Source organism: Acinonyx jubatus, chromosome A2 (genome assembly GCF_027475565.1).
Source record: "Acinonyx jubatus isolate Ajub_Pintada_27869175 chromosome A2, VMU_Ajub_asm_v1.0, whole genome shotgun sequence".
Taxonomy (NCBI): Eukaryota; Metazoa; Chordata; class Mammalia; order Carnivora; family Felidae; genus Acinonyx; species Acinonyx jubatus.
The window spans coordinates 23,180,382-23,201,092 of record NC_069383.1 but is presented as its reverse complement, the minus strand read 5'-3'; the positions used below and the strand labels follow the sequence as shown (position 1 = coordinate 23,201,092).

At 37.5% G+C, this 20,711-nt stretch overlaps 1 protein-coding gene across 6 annotated transcripts in view; it reads left to right on the top strand.

Annotated features, from left to right (window-relative positions):
* The window catches only part of NRF1 (nuclear respiratory factor 1), a 143,698-nt gene that overhangs the window by 45,269 nt on the left and 77,718 nt on the right, over window positions 1-20,711 (top strand). For all 6 annotated transcript variants that reach the window (XM_027075459.2, XM_027075458.2, XM_027075461.2 and 3 more), the window contains exons 2-4: window positions 3,319-3,550; window positions 12,474-12,588; window positions 14,636-14,762. In XM_027075459.2, coding sequence (XP_026931260.1) covers window positions 3,328-3,550; window positions 12,474-12,588; window positions 14,636-14,762 — 465 coding nt within the window. In that variant the 5' untranslated portion in view covers window positions 3,319-3,327. The remainder of the gene's footprint in view (window positions 1-3,318; window positions 3,551-12,473; window positions 12,589-14,635; window positions 14,763-20,711) is intronic.

The following is a 20,711-nucleotide window of genomic DNA, read 5'->3' as shown; positions in this document are numbered from 1 at the left end:
TGTTTTCCCTCCCCTCTCAACCCCTTGCAACCACCCTTCTGCTCTCTGTCTATGAATTTGACTGCTTCAGAGACCTCCACTTATAAGTGGAATCCATCACACAGGATTTGTCCTTTTGGACTGGCTTATTTCCCTTAGCGTGTCTTCAAGTTCATCTATGTGGTAGCATGTGTCAGAACTTCTTTTCTTTTTTAACCTTTATTGAGGTATAATTGACACATAGAGGGGAGAGCACAGTTTCCCCATGGACCCCCCTCACCCCCACACCGGCACAGCCTCCCCCAGTACCAACATCCTCCATACCAGAGTGGTGCATTTGTTCTAATAGGTCAGCCTACACTGCCACACCATTATCATCCCATAATTCACATTATGGCTTACTGTTTGTGTTTTCATTCTATGGGTTTGATAAATGCATAATGACACATTTTCTACCATTTATAGTATCATACGCAGTAGTTTTACCACCCTACGGAATTTGTGCTCCACCTTTTGATTCTTTCTTCCCCCTCATCCCTGGCAACCACCGATTCTTTTACTGTCTCCATAGTTCTGCCTTTTCCAGACCTTTCATATAGTTGTAGTCATACAATATGTAGCCTTTTAACATTGACTTCTTTCACTTAGCTATGCATTTAAGGTTCCTCCATGTCTTTTCATAGCTTAATAGCTCATGTCTTTGTAATGCTGAATAATATTCCATTATCTGGATGTTCCACAGTTGATTTATTCATTCTGTTGAATGGATATCCACCTACTGAAGGATATTTCAGTTACTTCCCAGGTATAACAATTATGAATATGCTGTAAACATCTCTTAACAGGTTTTTTTTTTTTTTGTGGACATAAGTTTTTAACTTCTTTGGTAAATACCAAAGACCACAATTACTGGATTGTGTGTTAAGAATATATTTAGTTTTGTTGTAAACTTCCAAACGATCTCCCACAGTGTCTATACCATTTTGCATTCCCACCATTAATAAATAAGAATTGCTGTTGCTTCACATCCTAACCAGCATTTGGTAGTATTGGTGTTTTGGATTTTAGCCATTCCAGTAGATGTATATTATTATCTCACTGTTTTAATTTACAATTCCCTAATGACATGATCGGACATCTTTTCACATGCTTATCCGCCATCTGTATAACTTTTTGGTGAGGTGTCTGTTCAGGTCTTTCGCCATTTTTTAATCAGGTGGTTCATTTTCTTACGGTTTAGTTTTAAGAGTTCTTTGTATATTTTGGAAAATCGTCCTTTATCCAATGACTTTCACAGATATCTTCTCCTAGTCTGTGACTCGTGTTCTCATTATCTTCATAGAAAGTACTTTTCATAGAGCAGAAATTTTTAATGATGTCCAGCTTCTCAATTATTTCTTTCATGGATCAAGCATTTGATGTTGTCTGTAAAAAGTCATCACCATAGCAAAGTTCACTTAACTTCTCTCCTATGTTATTTTCTAGGAGTCTTATAGTCTTCCATGTTAATTTAGGTCTATGATCCATTTTGAGTTAATTTTTGGAAGGGTGTAAAGTCTGTTGAGAGTCACTTTTGACATGTGATGCCCAGTTGTTCTAGCACCATTTGTTGAGGAGACTCTTTGGCTCCGTTGTATTGCCTTTGCTTGTTTGTCAAAGATCAGTTGACTGTATTTATGGGGATCTATTTCTGGTCTCTCTATTCTGTTCCATTGATTTGTTTGTTCTTTCACTAATTCCACATTGCTTTGATTACTGTAGCTTTAATAAGTCCTGAAACAGAGTAGTATCAATCTTCCAGCTTTGTTCTTCAGTGTCATGTTTGCTATTCTGGGTCTTTTACCTTTCCACATAAACTTTAGAGTCAGTTTTGATATTCATAAAATAACTTGCTGGGATTCCATTTGGGATTGCATTGAATCCATGGGTCGATTTAGGACATCTTGACAATATTGAATCTTCCTATCCATGAACATGGAATCTGTTTCTATTATTTAGTTCTTCTTTGATTTCCTTCATCAGAGTTTTGTAGTTTTCCTCAAATAGATCGTGCCCATATTTTTTTAGATATATACCTAAGTATTCTGGTTTATTGGTTAATAAACCAGAATTCTAAGTATTCTGGTTAATACCAAAATAATTCTGGTATTATTTTGTTTATTGGTTTTTTTGGTTTTTTGTTCGCCTGCTAATGTAAATGGCATTGTGTTTTACATTCAAATTCTATTTGTTTATTGGTATATAGGAAAGCAATTGACTTTTGTATATGAACATATGTTTGCTTCAAAAAAATTTTTAAGGATAACACACTTCCGTAGGTTGAGGGGGAAGAGGGGACAGATTAAAATTGCCATAGAAGTACAAACCTTTATGTTACTACTTTATAAATTACTGCATCATGGGGCACCTGGGTGGCTGAGTCGGCTGAGTGTTGGACTCTTGATTTTAGCTCAGGTCATGATCTCACAGTTCGTGAGATAAAGCTTCATGTCAGGCCCTGTGCTGATAGTGCAGAGCCTGCTTGAAATTCTCTCTCTCCCTCTCTGCCCCTCCCCTGCTCTGTCTCTCTCTCTCTCTCTCAAAATAAATAAACTTAAAAAATTACTTTATCATATCAAGGTTTATAAGAAGCACAGTTTTATAAGCAGAAAGACCATTTTAAGTGATTTATTTTTGGGAAAAATAAAGCTTAACTTCCATTTGTCTGAAATACAAAGAAAATGTTAAGTATTCACTTACTTCCTGTTTTTTTTTTTAAGTTTATTTATTTTGAGAGGGAGAGCGAGAGTGTGCGTGCGCACACCTGTAAATGGGGGAGAGGCAGAGAGAGAGGGAGAGAGAAAGAATCCCAAGCAGGTGCCATGTTATCAGCACAAGCCCGACACAGGGCTTGATCCCACAAACCAAACCATGAGATGATGACCTGAGCTGAAATCAACAGTTGGATGCTTCACCAAATGAGCCACCCACATGCCCCACTTACTAAGTGTTTTTATGTCTACAATTTCAAATGCGAGTCATCAAGATCTTTAAAGTATCTTTTTATTGTTCTTTAAAGTATCTTTTTACTATTATATGTGATATCAAGAGTACTTACGGTTTTGTGACCTGAGGCATAAAATTAGCACAGTGAATTTCCATCAGAATGGTTTTACATCAGGGAAACATTCTACCATTTTTAGGTATATTTGAATGGTGCTTTCCATTTCCTATGACTTGGTGTGGTGAGGTATGTAGTGAAATTGTAGCCTTCCTCTGCTCTTGAGGAAAATATTGCTTAGTATAAGCATTGTGTTATATTACACACTGAATTCTGTTCTTTGCCTTTTCTTCTGACAGTAAATCTTCATGGAGGAACACGGAGTGACCCAAACTGAACACATGGCTACCATAGAAGCCCATGCAGTTGCCCAACAAGTACAGCAGGTCCATGTGGCCACCTACACTGAGCACAGTATGCTGAGTGCTGATGAAGACTCTCCTTCTTCTCCTGAGGACACCTCTTACGATGATTCAGACATACTCAACTCCACAGCGGCTGATGAGGTCACCGCTCATCTGGCTGCTGCAGGTAATGTTGTTTGGATCAGATGCTCTTTATTTTTCGCTTACCTCTGGTATTGTGCATATCTGAAAGGGCCTAGGATGCAGGCACTCTCACATACATCTCCATATCATACCTTCATGATTTTTTTTTTAAACCTTGCATTTACAACTTGTGCTTGTATTATACTGAGACTGAAGCTTTAGAATCATATACTATTAACGATATGACTGTTTTTGTTTTTTCATCCATTCCAGCAATCTTTTGACTTTTAACTAAAGCATTTAGTCCATTTACATTGAATGTAGTCACTGGTATATTTCGATTTAAATTTATCATGTTTATTGTATGCTTTCTCTTCATCCCACTTATTCTTTGTTTATATTTCCTTCATGTTTTGGAGGGACTGGAAAATTTTTAATTTTTTTTCTTGTCAGTTTGGAAGTTATACATATTTTTATGATGAGTACCCCTAGAAATTATAATACATCTTTAACTTATTTCGAAGTCTTCTGTAACTGGTACTTTTGTCCTCTTAGGGATAATGCAATTTTCTTGGAACACTCGGATTTTATTCCCCTGATCCTGACCTATATGCTCTTGTTGTTCTGTGTATTGATTCTTTGTATATTTTAAGCCATACAAGACATAATTTTTTTTTTATCCATTGTTAGTGTTCGTTTTTTAAAAATTTTTAAGGTTTTATTTATTTGAGAGAGAGACAGAGATAGACTATGAGTGGGTGAGGGGCAGAGAGAGAGGGAAACACAGAATCTGAAGCAGGCGTCTGGCTCTGAGCTGTCAGCACAGAGCCTGACATGGGGCTTGAACTCATGAACCATGAGATCGTGACCTGAGCTGAAGTTGGAAGTTTAACCAACTGAGCCACCCAGGCGCCCCAATGTTCACTTTTTCCTTTATATCCAACTTGCCTTCTGAGAATTTTTCTTCTACTTAAAGATACCATTTAGTATTTCCTTCATCATGGAAGTCTCTCAGTTTTTATTTGTCTCAGAATGTTCTTATTTAACCTTCAGTCTCGAAGGATGTTCTTACTGGGTATAGAATTCTAAGTTGGTACTTATTCCCCCCCCCCCACCCCCCCGCCCTCATATTTAAGAAACTGTTTCCACTGTCCTGACTTCCATCCTTGCTTTTTGGAATTCAACTCCTTTATTCTAACAGCTGCTCCTTTGAAGGTTATCTCCCACACAGACCCCACCTCCCACTGTTCTTAAGATCTTCTCTGTCTTTTGTTTTGTTTTGGTTTGGTTTGGTTTGGTTTTCCTGTGTTCAGTTTTTGTGCTATATCTGGCTCTGGACTTCTCATTTAATTGTTTAGGATTCTTTGAACATCTTGAATCTGTGTATTGATGTCTTTCATCAGTTCCAGAAAATCTTAGTCACTATAGATTTTGCTTCAAGTTTTGCCTTTGCTCCATTCTATCTCTTCCTTCTATGACTCCAATTAAATATGTTAGTTTTTCTCATCGAGTCCTTTATGTCTCTTACCTTCTATTCTGTATTACTATCATTTTGTCTCTTTATGCTTCAGTCTGTGGACTGAGTTTCTTCAAATTCTTTTCCAGTTTATTAATTTTTCTCTTCAACTGTGTCTAAGGTGCTTTTAAATCTGTCCACTGAGATCACTGAGAAAGCTAATTTTAGTAATACAGTTTTTTTTTCTTGTTTTAGAATTTCTAGTATGTTTTTTTCTCCCCAAATTTGTACTATTATAGTTTCTAGTTGTAGTAGAAAAAAAGTTTTTTATTCTCTGTGAGTGAAGTAAGCATCATGATTTTATAGTATATTTGGTAATTCTACTCTCTGAAGTGCCCGTGAGTCTTTTCCTGTTATATGTTGTTAGTGCTATTTCTTGTTTACATTAGTTTTTCTCTTTATGTATTGGTTATATTTAAATGAATGCCGGATGGTGTGTTTGGAAATTTACTTTTAGAAATAATTTGGGGTCTAAAATAATATTATTGTCCTCTAGAGAGGATTTTTCTTTGCTTCTGCCAGATGCCTGAGGACACTAGAAATCCTGTATTATCTTAATCCAATTTAAGGTTTTGAGATGTTCTGGGCCACTAAATGACTTAAAGCTGGGCTATATTTTGTACCATTCTCTTTGCTATTTACATTGTATGTTAAACACTATGTGGAAGACTCCATGTAAGCCATGCCTGGATGGGTTTGATACTGTATAAGGAACATTGACCTTATAAGATGTTTAGGGAAAGCTGAACAGTAAATCAATTATCGGGAATAGCCAACATATTTCATCGTTTTAGTATTTGCTATGTTTAAAGAGAAGAAGACAAGTGTAATGAAAAACGATCTAATTACTATCAGTTATTATCCACTGTGTATTTCTGGAATTGTGATTTTAAAATAAAACTTAGTGGCAGGAACACATGAAATGTTTGCAAAATATATTTTTGAAATTTTTATACTTCCCAGAAGAGGGCATCCTAACATAATGAATCCAGGTCAACTTCTTTCCTAGGAAGGAAGATGCTTTTGAGACAGTTTTGCTACATTACTGTATGTGCTGAATTGTCATAGTGTTAAAATTAGGAAAGGAGTCTAATCTAACACTTTCATGTGGCAAATGTGGAAACTGAGGCCTAGCTAGTAGAAATGATATACCATTTAACCATTCAGCAATTATTGAGGAATTACTATATACTCTCTGTCACTATGTATAGCCACTACAAACAAGACAGGCAGGAGCTTGCTCTTACAGTAGCTTACAGACCAGTGGTGGAGAGAAGGGTACAAATAATAAAGTAAAATAAAGAGCACTGAGGACTCTGGAGGAAATAATGAAGTAAGGTGAATGGAGAGGGAAGGGAAGCAGGTTGCTGCTTTTCTAATCCTATTCTTTTCTCTCCCTCCACTGAGGTAACCGCTATTCTAAATTTGATCTTTCTCATTCTCATGCATTTCTTTTATACTTCTGCTGTACACCTATGTATCAATAAATAATACTGAACCTGGTTTGCATTGCGTTAAATTTTATATAAATGATATCATTTCTAATCCTCTCTCTGTGTAACATTGTTTATTCAGTTTTTTTTTTTTTGAGATTTCATTCATATTGATAATGTGGCAGTTTTATTTTAACTGTTATTTGGTATTCCATTCATCATCTAAATACGTCATATATCATTATAACATTTAGGTTGTATAAGTTTTTGCTATTACAATAGCTGCAAATGAAAATTATTTTGTGTTTTCTTCTACAAATTGTGAGAGTTTCTTTTGGCATTGGTTTTCAAACTCTGGACAGTTCCCACAGTGATACATTTTACATTGTGATCTAGGAGAAGTGAATGCACATATAACTGAGTAAGTTTCTCATGGAGTAACACCCCTCTGCAAGTGGCATGCTCTCTGATATGTTCTAGAATCTTTCACTTCATTCCATTTTATTTTAAAAAACACAAAATACAAAAAAAAAAAAAAAAAAACCCAAATTACTCATGAACCACCAAAGAACAGAAACCTGCAGTTTGAAAACAATGCTGAAGGGTATACCCAAGAGGAGAATTAGAGGGCAAAGATGGGCACATTTTCAACTTTACTAAATGTTCCAAATGTCTTTCCAGATCGTGTATGAACTTACATTCCCACAAGCAATATGTTAGAGTGCCTTTTGCTTCCAAACCATACCAGATTTGGTATTGCCAATCGTTTTTTGGTTTTGCCAGTTGGATGAATATGAAATAATATCTCGCTGTTGGTTGAATTTACTTGTGTCTGAGCAAGAGGCTCCAGACAGTGCAGAAAGACAAGATAGAGCACCATTTCAGATCTTTTTTGACTATTCACTTTTCTTCTTGTGCACATTTCCTATTTATGCCTTTGTCCATTTGGGTTATCGTTTTTTTTCTTATTGATTTGTAAGAGTTATTGATATATTTTTAATACTGTTCTTTTCTTGATAATATGCATTGCATTTATTATCTTTTCCCAATTTGTTGACCACTCCTTTCCCTAAGTTTTTATTATTTCTTTTTGTCCATAAAGGTTTTAATTTATATTATTGTGAAATTTATCAGTTTATCCTTTTGGAGTCTTATTTAAGGAATTCTTAACCCTGAGTTTATAAATGCTCTACAACAGTGTATTATAGAAGTTATGAAGATTTTTACTATGTTGGGTTTTTAAAAATTTTTTTCTGATGTTTGTTTATTTTTGAGGGGGGTGAGAGAGAGCACGCACGTGCACGCACACAAGACGGGGAGGGGCAGAAAGACGGGTAGACACAGAATGTGAAGCAGTATCCAAGCTCAGAACTGTCAGCACAGAGCCTGATGCAGGGCTTGAAACCACGAACCATGAGATCATGACCTGAGCCAAAATCAAGAGACATTCAACTGACTGAGCCATCCAGGCACCCCTGTCCCAGTACCCTTTTTTTTTTTTTTTTTAATCTTTTAAAATGTTTATTTATTTTTGAGAGAAGGACAGTGTGTTAGCAGGGGAGGAGCAGAGAGAGGGAGACACAGAATCCGCAGCAGGTGCCAGGCTCTGAGCTGTCAGCACAGAGCCCAGTGCGGGGCTCGAACCCATGAACCACGAGATCATGACCTGAGCTGAAGTCAGACGCTTAACCGACTGAGCCACACAGGTGCACCCCAGTACCATATTTTTAATAATTCATCCTTTTCCCACTTTGGTCTTCTGACACAAGATGTGTGTGAACTCTTCATTCAGTTGCATTGGTTTATTTGTCTATCCTTCAGGCAGTTATACACTGTCTTAATGACTATTGCTTTATAGTAACTAGTTTATAGTAACTACTGATATTTGATAGGAGTGCACCTTTTAAAATTCTTAAAATTCTTCACAGTTATTCTGGCGGTTCTTGGCCTTTTGCATTTCCATTTAAATTTTAAGATCAATTTATCAATTTCCACAAAAACCCATACTGGGACTTTTATTTGAATTGTATTGAATTCATAAATTAATTAAGCATCTTTATTCTTAATAGCCTAAAACTTGAAATTCCCTGAGTGTCTATCAGTAGGGTAATGGATTAACTATGACTTATTCATACTGTGGAATATTACTCATCAATAAAAAGGAACAAACTACTAATACATATAACAGTGTGGATGAACCTCAAAGACATTATTCTAAGTGAAAGAAACCTTACACAAAAAAGTATATTCTGTATGATTTCTATTTATTTGAAGTTCTAGAATAGGCAGAATTAATATAGGATGATAAAAATCAGAATTGTAGGTACTTTTTGGGAGATTGGATAGGAACTGACTGGGAGGGGACATAAGAGAACTTTGTGTAGCAGTGGTATTATATATCTTGATAGATTAGTTATCATCGGTGTGTACATTTTTCAAAATTGATTGAAGTTACACTTAAGATTTTTACATTGCAGTATATGTAAATTTTACCTCAAAAGAAAAAATTATAAACAAATACAGAACTCTAGCCCATGATTTTCCTACTGAATACTTAGGAGAACCATACATGCATCAGAATTTAAAAAATGACATGGGGGGCACCTGGGTGGCTCAGTAGGTTGAGCGTCCGACTTCGGCTCAGGTCATGATCTCGCGGTCTGTGAGTTCGAGCCCCGCGTCAGGCTCTGTGCTGACAGCTCAGAGCCTGGAGCCTGCTTCAGATTCTGTGTCTCCCCCTCTCTCTCTATCCTCCCCTGCTCACACTCTGTGTGTCTCAGTCTCTCAATAATAAATAAACGTTAAAATTAAAAAAAAAAATGATATGGGTAGAGAGATGGATGGGGGCACCTGGCTGTCTCATGCTCAGTCAGTAGAGCATGCAACTCTTGATCTGGAGGCTTGTGAGTTCAAGCCCCATGTCGGGTGTAGAGATTACTTAAAAATAAAACAGTCTTTAAAAAACTTAAAAAAAAAAAGATGGATAGATGCAGATAGTAAAATATTAATAGTAGAGTGTAAGTGGTAGATATATGAATATTTGCCATAAAAATCTTTCAACTTTGCTCTATATTTGAAAGTTTTAGTAATCAAATGTTGGACTCCTACAACTCAATAGAATAAAAACAAATAACCTGATTAAAAAATGGACAGGGGCACCTGGGTGGCTCAGTTGGTTAAACAACCAACTTCAGCTCAGGTCATGGATCTTACAGTTTGTGAGTTTGAGCCCCGTGTCGGGCTCTGGGCTGACAGCTCAGAGCCTGGAGCCTACTTCAGATTCTGTGTCTCCCCCTCTCTCTACCCCTCCCCTGCTCACGCTCTGTGTCTCTCTGTCTCTCAATAATAAAACGTTAAAAAAAATTTTTTTAAATGGACAAAGGACTGAAGTAGACATCTCTCTAAAGAAGATGTACAAATGGTCAACAGGCCCATGAAAAGATGCTCAACATTACTAATTATCAAGGAGATGCAAATTGAAACCACATGAGATGTTACCTAACACCTGTAAGGATGGCCCTTATAAAAAAAGGCGGGGGCGGGGGGGTGGTGGTGGCCTGGGTGGCTCAGTCAGTTAAACATTTGACTCTTGATTTTGGCTCAGGACATGATCTCATGGTTCATGAGATTAAGTCCCCCATTGGGCTCTGTGCTATCAACACAGATTCTCTCTCTCTCTCTCTCTCTCTCTCTCTCTCTCTCTCTCTGCCCCTCTCCCTCTTGTGCTCTCTGTCATAAATAAGCATTTAAAAAAACAACAACAAAAAAAAACAGAAGATAAATATTAGCAAGGATATGGAGAAATTGGAACCTTGTATGCTGTTGGTGGGAATGTAAAATGGTACAGCCTCTGTGGAAAGCAGTATGAAGTTTCTGCAAAAAATTAAAAATAGAACTACCCTATGATCCAGCAATTCCACCTTTGGATATCTATTTGGAAGAATTGAAATTAGGACCTCGTAGAGTTATTTGCATTCCCATGTTCATTATTCACAATAACTAAGTTGTGGAAGCAATTCAGATGTTCACTGATGGATGAATGGCTAAGGAAAATGTGTATATCTGGAAGGGAATATCTTTTTAAATGTTTTTTTTTTTTTTTTTAATTTTGAAAGAGAGAGTGTGCAAACAGGTGAGGGAGGAAGGGAGGGAAGAAGGGAGAGGGAGAGAGAGAGAATATCCCAAGCAGTTTCCGTGCTGTCAGAGCACAGCCAACAGGGGGCTCGGTCTCATGAACTGTAAGATCATAACCTGAGCCAAAATCAAGACTTAAGCTTAACCGACTGAACCACCCAGGAGCTCCTATATAGAATGGAATATTATCCAACCATTAAAAGGAAGGAAATGCTGCCATATGGCAACAACCTGGGTGAACCTTGAGGGCATTATGCTAAGTGAAATAAGCCAGTTACAGAAGAACAGATCCTGCATGATTTCACTTATATGAGGAATTAGTCAAACTCACAGGAACCAGGGGTACAATGGTAGTTGCCAGGGACGGGGGTGTGGAAATGAAGAGTTGTTCTTCAACAGGTGTAAAGTTTCAATTATGCAGGATGAATAAATTCTAGAAATCTGGCATACAAAATAGTGCCTATCTTACACACTTAAAATTTTAATATGGTAGATTAAAAAAATAAAATTAAAAAAAGGAAGAGCATCAGAGAAGGAATAAATGAAGATAAAAGTTTTAAAAAGTTAATATGGTAGGTCTCCTGTTCAGTGTTCTTATCACAATTAAAAAAAATAAAATGCTGGATAAATGCATCAGTAAGATTTTTTCATCTATCAGCTGTTTATGTTGGAAAAGAAGGTAAAAAGGATGAATTTATTTTTTGACTTGCTCTGGGGTTCTTTAGAGGAATTTAAGTCAGACTGATTATAGTACTAAATAACATGTAGAGAGATTTGTCTAGATTTTCAGGGAGGCTTATTTAAATATTTGTTAATGTTTATTTTTGAGAGAAGGACAGACAGAATGTGAGGAGGGGAGGGGCAGAGAGAGAGGGAGACACAGAATCTGAAGCAGGCTCCAGGCTCTGAGCTGTCGCACAGAGCCTGACGCAGTGCTCAGGCTCATGAACCGTGAGATCATGACCCGAGCTGAAGTCAGATGCTTAACTAACAGCCACCCAGGCACCCCCAGGGAGGCTTATTTTTATTGAGCCACTTAGAACATATATAACACATATGCCAGTATAAATGTGAGTAAATATAATTTTCATTTTAGCTTTTTATAGGGTTTACAAAAAAAGATAAAAGTGGATCATCTGCTTAAAAAAACAAAAAAAAAAAAAAGGAATGTCCTTGATATATTGAGGTCCCATGGATCAGAGACTCCAATAATTCCTTAGGGCCTACGCTTCATTTTAATCTCAGGGCAAGCCAGACCAACTTTTATTAACATGTTTTCCTTAAGAGTGGCATGGTTTTCATCTCTTTCCTGCCAGCGTCAGGTTTTTTTGTGATCAGCAACTCCATTTTAGGCACATGTCTCAGATATGTAAGGAAAGAATATCCAATTAAGATAATATTCTTCCAGATACTCCTCTTACAGGTGTTGTTACTGTTTGAGATCCAAGTATGAATGATTGTCTCTGACTTCTTTAACTTGGGGTAATGGAAAGAGGGGCACAGGGATGGAAGTGAGATTTGAAATCTGTGATTTTGTTTTCTTTTGGCAAGCTCTTCCTCTCAATGCTGCAGTTTCATCTGGCACCTCTGAGAATATTGCCTCAACAGTATGGGCATGCTGGCAACCAAAACATGATGTAAAATTTAGCTAGTGTATGGTCGGGAGGTGTTTAAGTCCATCACTTTTTTAGATTCATTGTAAGTTTTATTGGTGAATGAAAATATGACTCATGTTGCACAATAATGAAGTATGTTGATCATATCAGGAACGTTCTGTATTGAGAAGATATTAGGAGATAAGTGCTGCCTTTTTTGCACCTCTGTTTTCTGTCTTGTACAGTTCACAGGCTTTGCCTGATGTCGCGCATACGTTGTTATTTCAGGTCCCGTGGGAATGGCTGCTGCTGCTGCTGTGGCAACAGGAAAGAAACGGAAACGGCCTCATGTGTTTGAGTCTAATCCATCTATCCGGAAGAGACAGCAAACACGTTTGCTTCGGTGAGGACTCCCTTATCCATATCGTTGCTGTTCCTCAAACGCTTCATGGTGCGGGTGACAGTTAGCACATATGTTATTTGGTGCGTTGAGGATACCGAGTTAGATCCCTTGATGGCAGAGTTAGACTTCAGAGTACTCCTATGGAATTAAATAAATGAAACTAGAAATGATGAACAGATGTATAATATCACTTCAGTTCATTCAGAGAAAATTTTTATGCCGGCTCTGTGCCAGACATTGTTCTAGGCCTTCCTAGACACGGTTCTAGGAATAGAACAGTGAATACAACAAATTCCCTTAAAGAGCTCTTATTCTAGTGGGGGGGAAAAAGAAAAATTTCAAACGAAGGTAGGTACTTTGGGAAAAAATAAAGTGGAGTAAGGAAAATAGAAAGGTTGGGGCTTGGGGATATAGAGTAGTTTATTTTACAGGGGTAGTCTGGGAAGTCTTCTTTGACAGGCAAACTTTGAGCAGAGATCTGAAGTAAGTGCAAGGGCATTGTTGACGTCAAGGGAAAGAGCTTTTCAGACAGAGGGAATAGCAAGAACAAAGTTTCTGAAGTAGGATGGAACATGGTTGTCATGTTTGGGGAACAGTCAGGGAGAGAATGAGAGGAGACTGAGTCAGAGTAGTAGTATATATGATAAAGGGCGCCTGGGTGGCTCAGTTGGTTGAGTGTCTGACACTTGATTTCAGCTCAGGTCATGATCTCAGGGTCATGAGATCGAGCTCTGTATTGGCTCCCGTGCTGGGTTTGGAGTCTGCTTAAGATTTTCTTTCCCCCAGCCTCCCCCACTCACCCTCACTCTATGTCTTTTAAAAAAAAAAGTAGTAGAGAGCCATGTCATGGGGTCTTTGGTCCAGTATAAGGGCTTTGACTCTTGTTCTGAGTGAGATGGGCAGTCAGTGAAAGCTTTTTTTTTTTTTTTAAGTTAATTTCTTTATTTTGGGGAGGGGGGAAGAGGCAGAGAAAGAGAGGGAAAGAGAGAGAATTCTAAGCAAGCTCCATACTGTCAATACGGAGCCCAGTGTGGGGCTCAAACTCACAAACTGAGATCATGGCCTGAGGCAAAATCAAGCCAGATGCCTAACTGACTGAGCCACCCAGGTGCCCCAAGAAGTCAGTGAAGGCTTTTGACCAAAGCAGTGATATGGTCTGATTTATATATATATATATATTTTTTTTTTTAAATATTTATTTATTTTGAGAGAGAGTGCTAGTGGGGGAAGGGCAGAAGGAAAGGGGGAAAGAAAGTATGGGGACGGGGAGTGGCAGAGGGGTGCAGGAAGAGAGAGAGAATCCCAAGCAGGCTCCGAGCTGTCAGCACAGAGCCTGACAGGGCGGTCGATCTCATAAACTGTGAGATCATGACCTGAGCCAAAATCAAGAGTAGGACACTTAACTGAGTCCTACCCAGACGCCCCCTAATGTATATTTTAAAAGGATCCCTTGGGCTGCCATGTTGAGAATAGAATTTGGGTGTATAAGAAAGGAAGCAGGGTGAGTAATTAGGAGGTTATTGTAGTAATCCAGGACAGAAATTATAGTGTCTTAAAACTAATAGAGCGGGGCGCCTGGGTGGCTCAGTTGGTTAAGTGACTGACTTTGGCTTACGTCTCGCAGTTTGTGAGTTTCATTAAGCGTGGAGATGATATGATAAAGTCTACAAGAATATCTCTCAGCAGTAATCTTTATTATTATAAGTAGCAGTAAGAGAAAACCCCTTTGGTGGTTCTGGAAGAATTATACTCTCCATGTTCAACATTGTGTCACGTCTGTATCCTGAAGCAAACTTGTGGCCAACCCGTATATCAGTGGGCTAGTCATTGGTCTTTAGGACAGAGGTATGCACATATTTTAAATGAATGAGCTATCCAACCTCACGCTCCCCTTTTCACATTTCACATAAAAAACAAAACAAAACAAAACACCTGTATCTAATCAGAATACATTGTCAAAGTAAGTTTTGTTTCTGTGTCACCATAATTTCTATGTCACCATAATTTCCTTTAACTGTTTTTATTCTTTTTTCATTCTCTGATTCAGGAAACTTCGAGCCACCTTGGATGAATATACTACTCGAGTGGGACAGCAAGCTATTGTCCTCTGTATCTCACCCTCCAAACCCAACCCTGTCTTTAAAGTGTTTGGTGCAGCACCTTTGGAGAATGTGGTAAGAAGACTCAGCTGTGTTCTCAGATACTCTTTGCTTTCTGTGGGTTGTTGTTCATTCTTTTGATCCTCTGTCTAGTACAATAGCTATTACTCCTATCCTCCCCTCATCCAGGGGTGGGAGTGGGACCCATTTTCAAGCTACTTTATGTAGATCAAAATAAAAAAGATTATTTCTCTTTCTTTCTTTCTTTCTTTCTTTCTTTCTTTCTTTCTTTCTTTCTTTCTTTCTTTCTTTTAATTTTTTTTCTTTTAAAGTAATCTCTATACCCAACACAGGGCTTGAACTCACAACCTCAAGATTAAGAGTCACATATTCCACCAGCTGAATCAGCCAGGAGCCTTTATTTCTGTTTCTACTTATTATAACCACATATTCTACCCTATTAGATATCCTATCTGATAGATACGTTGCTATCTATCAGACACAAGGGGGGAAAGTGGTATTATGTTTGGTAAGAAACCCATGCAGGTTTTGTAAGAAAGTTACTGATTTATGTCAGAAACAAAGTGGGAAATAATTCCACAATACAAATTTCATGAGACAAACCTCAGGAAGCATTTTACTGGTTGTCCATATTTGAGTTGCCTATTTAAATCTCTTGCATTTCTTCAAAGAAATCGATTTAGCACTCTGCTTCAGTTTAGAAATAGAGTTGAATATTTTGATTGCCTAACTATCCATAGCTAAGTTGATAAAGATAGTATTTTACCCTTGCATACTTATGCTGTGTGAACTGCTTTTTCTCTGGCCAAAATAACTTAGAATAATGGTCTGTCCAGATTTAAATTATATTTTGTTTTTATTAGGATAACATTTATTAGCTAAAGAGACATTCGTTAGATTTCTCCCATATAAAATATAGATATTTTAGGAATTTATGACTCATTAGTGAAATTTTGTTTATTGGTTTTTCTTTCACATACAAATGTCGTGGTTCCTTTTCAACATTTTTGTGTTTTGCTAAAAATTCCTGAGGCCCTAGAATGGGATGCATATTAGGACCTTTCCTTAGAAGAGTATGGTGGAAGGCTTCTACCTCAAAATGGCACCTGAGAAGCACTCATTAGTGTCATGATGTTCACAAACATGAAATCTGGGCATGTCTTCTTTTCTTTGGTGTTAAAAATTTAAAATAATTTTACTACTACTAATAGTAATGTGACCTATGAAAAAGACTCATCTAGAAGACTCCGAAAAATACCTCTGAAAATTACTCACTGAAAAGAGGGGTGCCTGGCTGGCTCAGTAAGTTGAGCGTGCATGACTCTTGACCTCAGGATTGTAAGTTGAGCCCCATGTTGGGTGTAGAGATTACTTAAAATCTTTTAAAAAAAAAATCAAAAAGAAGTTTTTGGGAAATTGTTGGAGTCTTCCATAGAGTACAAAAAGGTATAGACTCTATGAAACAGAAGCAAACTATTGTATGATAAACTAGACTGAGATAAAAAGCAGTAGCTATTTTTTCACTGACTGACATTTGATAAATACAAGCTAAAGAAGAAATACTAGTAGAAATAGAAGCAACATATGTCTTCAGAACACTAAAGAGAAAAAAAAAAAGTCCATGTAAAAGGAATTAAAAAAACACAATATATAGAACAAAGTAATTTGAGTGAGATCAATTAATTTTGTTATAAATCGTAAATATAAATAGATTAACTCCTTTGAGAAAGACAAAGATTTTCTTTCAGATGGAACAACAATAATCTAAACCAAAACCCAACTGTATTTAATTTATGTGACATACTTACATTGACCACAAATGTCCAGAGTGGCTGTAAATGATACCATTAAGAAAGTGAAAAGACAATCCACAGAATGGGAGAAGATATTTGCAAATTATGTATGTGACAAATAACTTGAATGCAGAATATATAAAGAACTTTCAGAATTCAACAATAAAAAGACAGCCCAATTTTAAAATGGCAAACAATCTGTCACTATTTGCAGATGACAGTATACTATATTTAGAATACCCTATAGACTCCACCAAAAATCTGTTCGAATGCATAAATGAATTGTTGCAGGATACAAAATTCATATGCAGAAATTTGATGCACTTCATACACTAATAACAAAGTAGCAGAAACAGAAATGAAGAAAATAATTCTATTTACAATTGCGCCGAAAAAGAATAAAATACTTAGGAATAAACTTAACCAAGGAGGTGGAAGACCAGTACTCTGAAAAATATACAACAATGATGAAGGAAATTGATGACAACACAAACAAAAAGAAAGATATTTTTTGCTCGTGGATTGGAAGAATTAATATTGTTAAAATGTCCATACTACCCAAAGTAATCTACAGATTCAGTGCAATCCCAATCAAAATACCAATAGCATTTTTCATAGAAGCAGAACAAATAATCCTGAAATTTGTATGGATCCACAAAAGATCTCGAATAGCCAACGCAGTCTTGAGAAAGAAGAACACAGCTGGAGGTATCACAATCCCAGATTTCACAATATATTACAAAGCTTTAATAATCAAAACAGTATGGTACTGGCACAAAAAACAGACACATAGATCAATGGAATGGAATAGAAAGCCCAGAAATGAATCCACTGTTATGTGGTCAATTAATCTATGACCATGGAGGCAAGAATATACAATGAAGGAAAGAAAGTCTCTTCAAAAAATGGTGCTGGGAACACTAGACAGCTACATGCAGAAGAATGAAACTAAACCATTTCTTACGTCATTCACAAAAATAAACTCAAAATGGATTAAAAACCTAATGTGAGACCTAAAACTATAAAACTCTTAGAAGAAAACATGGGCAGTAATTTCTTGTACGTTGGCCTCATCAAGATATTTATGGATGTGTCTCCTCAGGCAAGGCAAATGAGCAAAAATAAATTATTAGGACTACACCAAAATAAGCTTTTTGTACAACAAAGGAAGCCATCAACATAATGAAAAGGCCATCTGCTGAATGTGAGAGGATACTTGTTGTTTTTGTTTTTTTTTAAGACGTTGCTCTAAACGTTTATTTTATTTTTGAGAGAGAGAGACAGCATGAGCAGAGGAGGGGCAGAGAGAGGGAAACACAGAATCCTAAGCAGGCTCCAGGCTCTGAGCTGCCAGCACAGAGCCCAGTGCAAGGTTCAAACTCACAAATGACAAGATCATGACCTGAGCCAAAGTCAGATGTTCAACTGACTGAGCCACCCAGGTGCCCCGATGTGAGAGGATACTTGTAAATGATATACCTGTTAAGGAGTTAATATCCAAAACACATTAAGAAGTTACATAGCTCAACACCAAAAAACCAAACAATCCAATTAAAAAAGGGGCAGAGGACCTGAGTAGACATTTTTCCAAAGAATACCTACAGGTAGCCAACAGATATATTAGAAGATGCTCAACCTCATTCATCATCAGGGAAATGCAAATCAAAACCACAGTGAGATGTCACATCACACCTGTCAGAATGGCCAATACCAAAACAACAAGAAGTAACAAGTGTTGGTGGGGATGTAGAGGAAACACCACTTGTGCACTGTTGGTAGAAATATACTTTGATGCAGCCACTGTGGAAAGCAGTATGGAGGTTTCTTAAAAAATTAAAAAATAGAGGGGCACCTGGGTGGCTCAGTCAGTTGAGTGTCCAGCTTTGACTCAGTTCATGATCTCGTGGTTCATGGGTTCGAGCTCTGCCCTGGCAGTGTGGAGCAGGCTTGGGATTCTCTCCCTCTCTCTCTCTGCCTGTCCCCCACTTATTCTCTCTCTCTCTCTCTCTCTCTCTCTCTCTCTGTCTCTCAAAAATAAATAAAACAATTTTTTTTTTTTTTTGAGAAGAAATAACCAGGGGCACCTGGGTGGCTCACTCTGTTAACTGTTGGACTCTTGGTCTCAGCTCAGGTCATGAACTTGCTGTTTGTGGGTTTGAGCCCCACCATTGGGCTCTGTGCCGGCAGTATGGAGCCTGCTGGGATTCTTTCTCTCTCTATCTCTCTCTCTCTGCCCCCAAACCGCTCGCTCTCTCTGTCTGTCAAAATAAATAAACTTAAAAAAAGAGAAAAAGAAATACCATACAATCCAGTAATTCTACTACTGGGTATTTACAGAAGAACATAAAAACACTAATTCAAAAAGATCTATGCACCCCTATGTTTACTGCAGCATTATTTACAGTTGCCAAGATGTGGGAGCAACCTAAGTGTCCATCCATTGATGAATGGATAAAGAAGAGGTAGTATATTTCTACAATGGAATATTACTCAGCCATAAAAAAGAATGAAATCTTGCCATTTGTGACAACAAATATGCACTCTAGAGGGTATTACGCTAAGTGAAATGAGTCAGACAGAGAAAGACAAGTATCATATGATTTCGGTTATATGTGGAATCTAAAAAACAAACCAAACCAATCAGAAACAGACTCATAAATAGAGAACAAATTGGTGATTGCCAGAGGGGAGTGGTGGGGATGGGCAGGCAGGTAAAGGGGGGCAGATGGGTAGAGGGGAGCAGGAGGTACAAGTTTCCAATTATGGAATGAATAAGTCCTGGGGATGAAAGGTACAGTATAGGGTATATACTCAGTGGTATTATAATAGCATTGTATGGTGACAATAGCTACACTTATGAGCATAGCATAATGCATAGAGTTGTCAAATCACTATGTTGTAATAGCTGAAACTCATGTAAATTGTTTTCAACTACACTAAAAGTTTTTTAAAAATGGCAACAAATCCGAATACCTATTTCTCCAAATATATATAGAGATAGAGAAGTGGCCAGCAAGTATATGAGCACTAATGATGAATAGTCATTAGGGAAATGAAAACCAAAACCAGAATTAGACAGGATTATTACAATCAAAAAGATGGACACCAGTAAGTGTTGTTGAGAATATGCAGAAATTGGAACCCTCCATACATTGCTACTGGGAACATAAAATGATACAGATGCTTCAGAAAGCAGTTTGGCAGTTTCTTAAAATATTAAAAGTAGAGTTACCACATGACCTGGCAATTCTGCTCCTAGGTTTACCCGAGAGAACTGAAAACAAATCTTATACACACAGTGTCCACAGCAGCAAGACTTATACATAAAACTTACACATGATATTTTTAACAGCATTATTCATAATAGCCACAAAGTGGGAACGACCCAAATGTTCATCAGCTAATGAACGGATAAATAAAATGTGTTATTATCCATATATGGACTATTATTCAGCAGTAAGAGGGAATGAAATACTGATAAAAACTACAGCATGGATGAACCTTGAAAACATTGCACCAAGTAAAAGAGCCCAGTCACAAAAGACCACATGTTGTATGATTCCATGTATATGCAGTGTCCAGAACAGGCAAATCTGTAGAGACGGGAAGTAGATTAGTCGTTGCCAGGTTGAAGAGGTGGGAGGGAGGAATGGAAAGTGACAGCCAATGAGTACGGAGTTTATTTTAAAGGGAATCAAAGTGTTCTAAAATTAGATTATGATGATGCTTGCACAACCCTACATATATACTTAAAAAGGTTGAATTGTACACTTTATTTTTTTTTTAATTTTTTTAATGTTTATTTATTTTTGAGACAGAGAGAGACAGAGCATGAATGGGAGAGGGTCAGAGAGAGAGGGAGACACAGAATCTGAAGCAGGCTCCAGGCTCTGAGCTGTCAGCACAGAGCCCGACGTGGGGCTCGAACTCACAGACCGTGAGATCATGACCTGAGCCTAAGTCGGACGCTTAACCGACTGAGCCATGAATTGTACACTTTAAATGGTGAATTGTATGGTCTGATAGGCTGAATAGTGACCCCCAAAGATATCCAGGTCTGAATCCCTGGAACTTTTGTGTGTTACCTTGTGTGGCAAAAAGAACTTTGTGATGTGATTAGGTTAACAATTTTGAGATGGGGGAGATTGCCCTAGATTATCCAGGTAGGCCCTAAGCCTAACCACACTGTCTTTATAAGAGGGAGACAAAG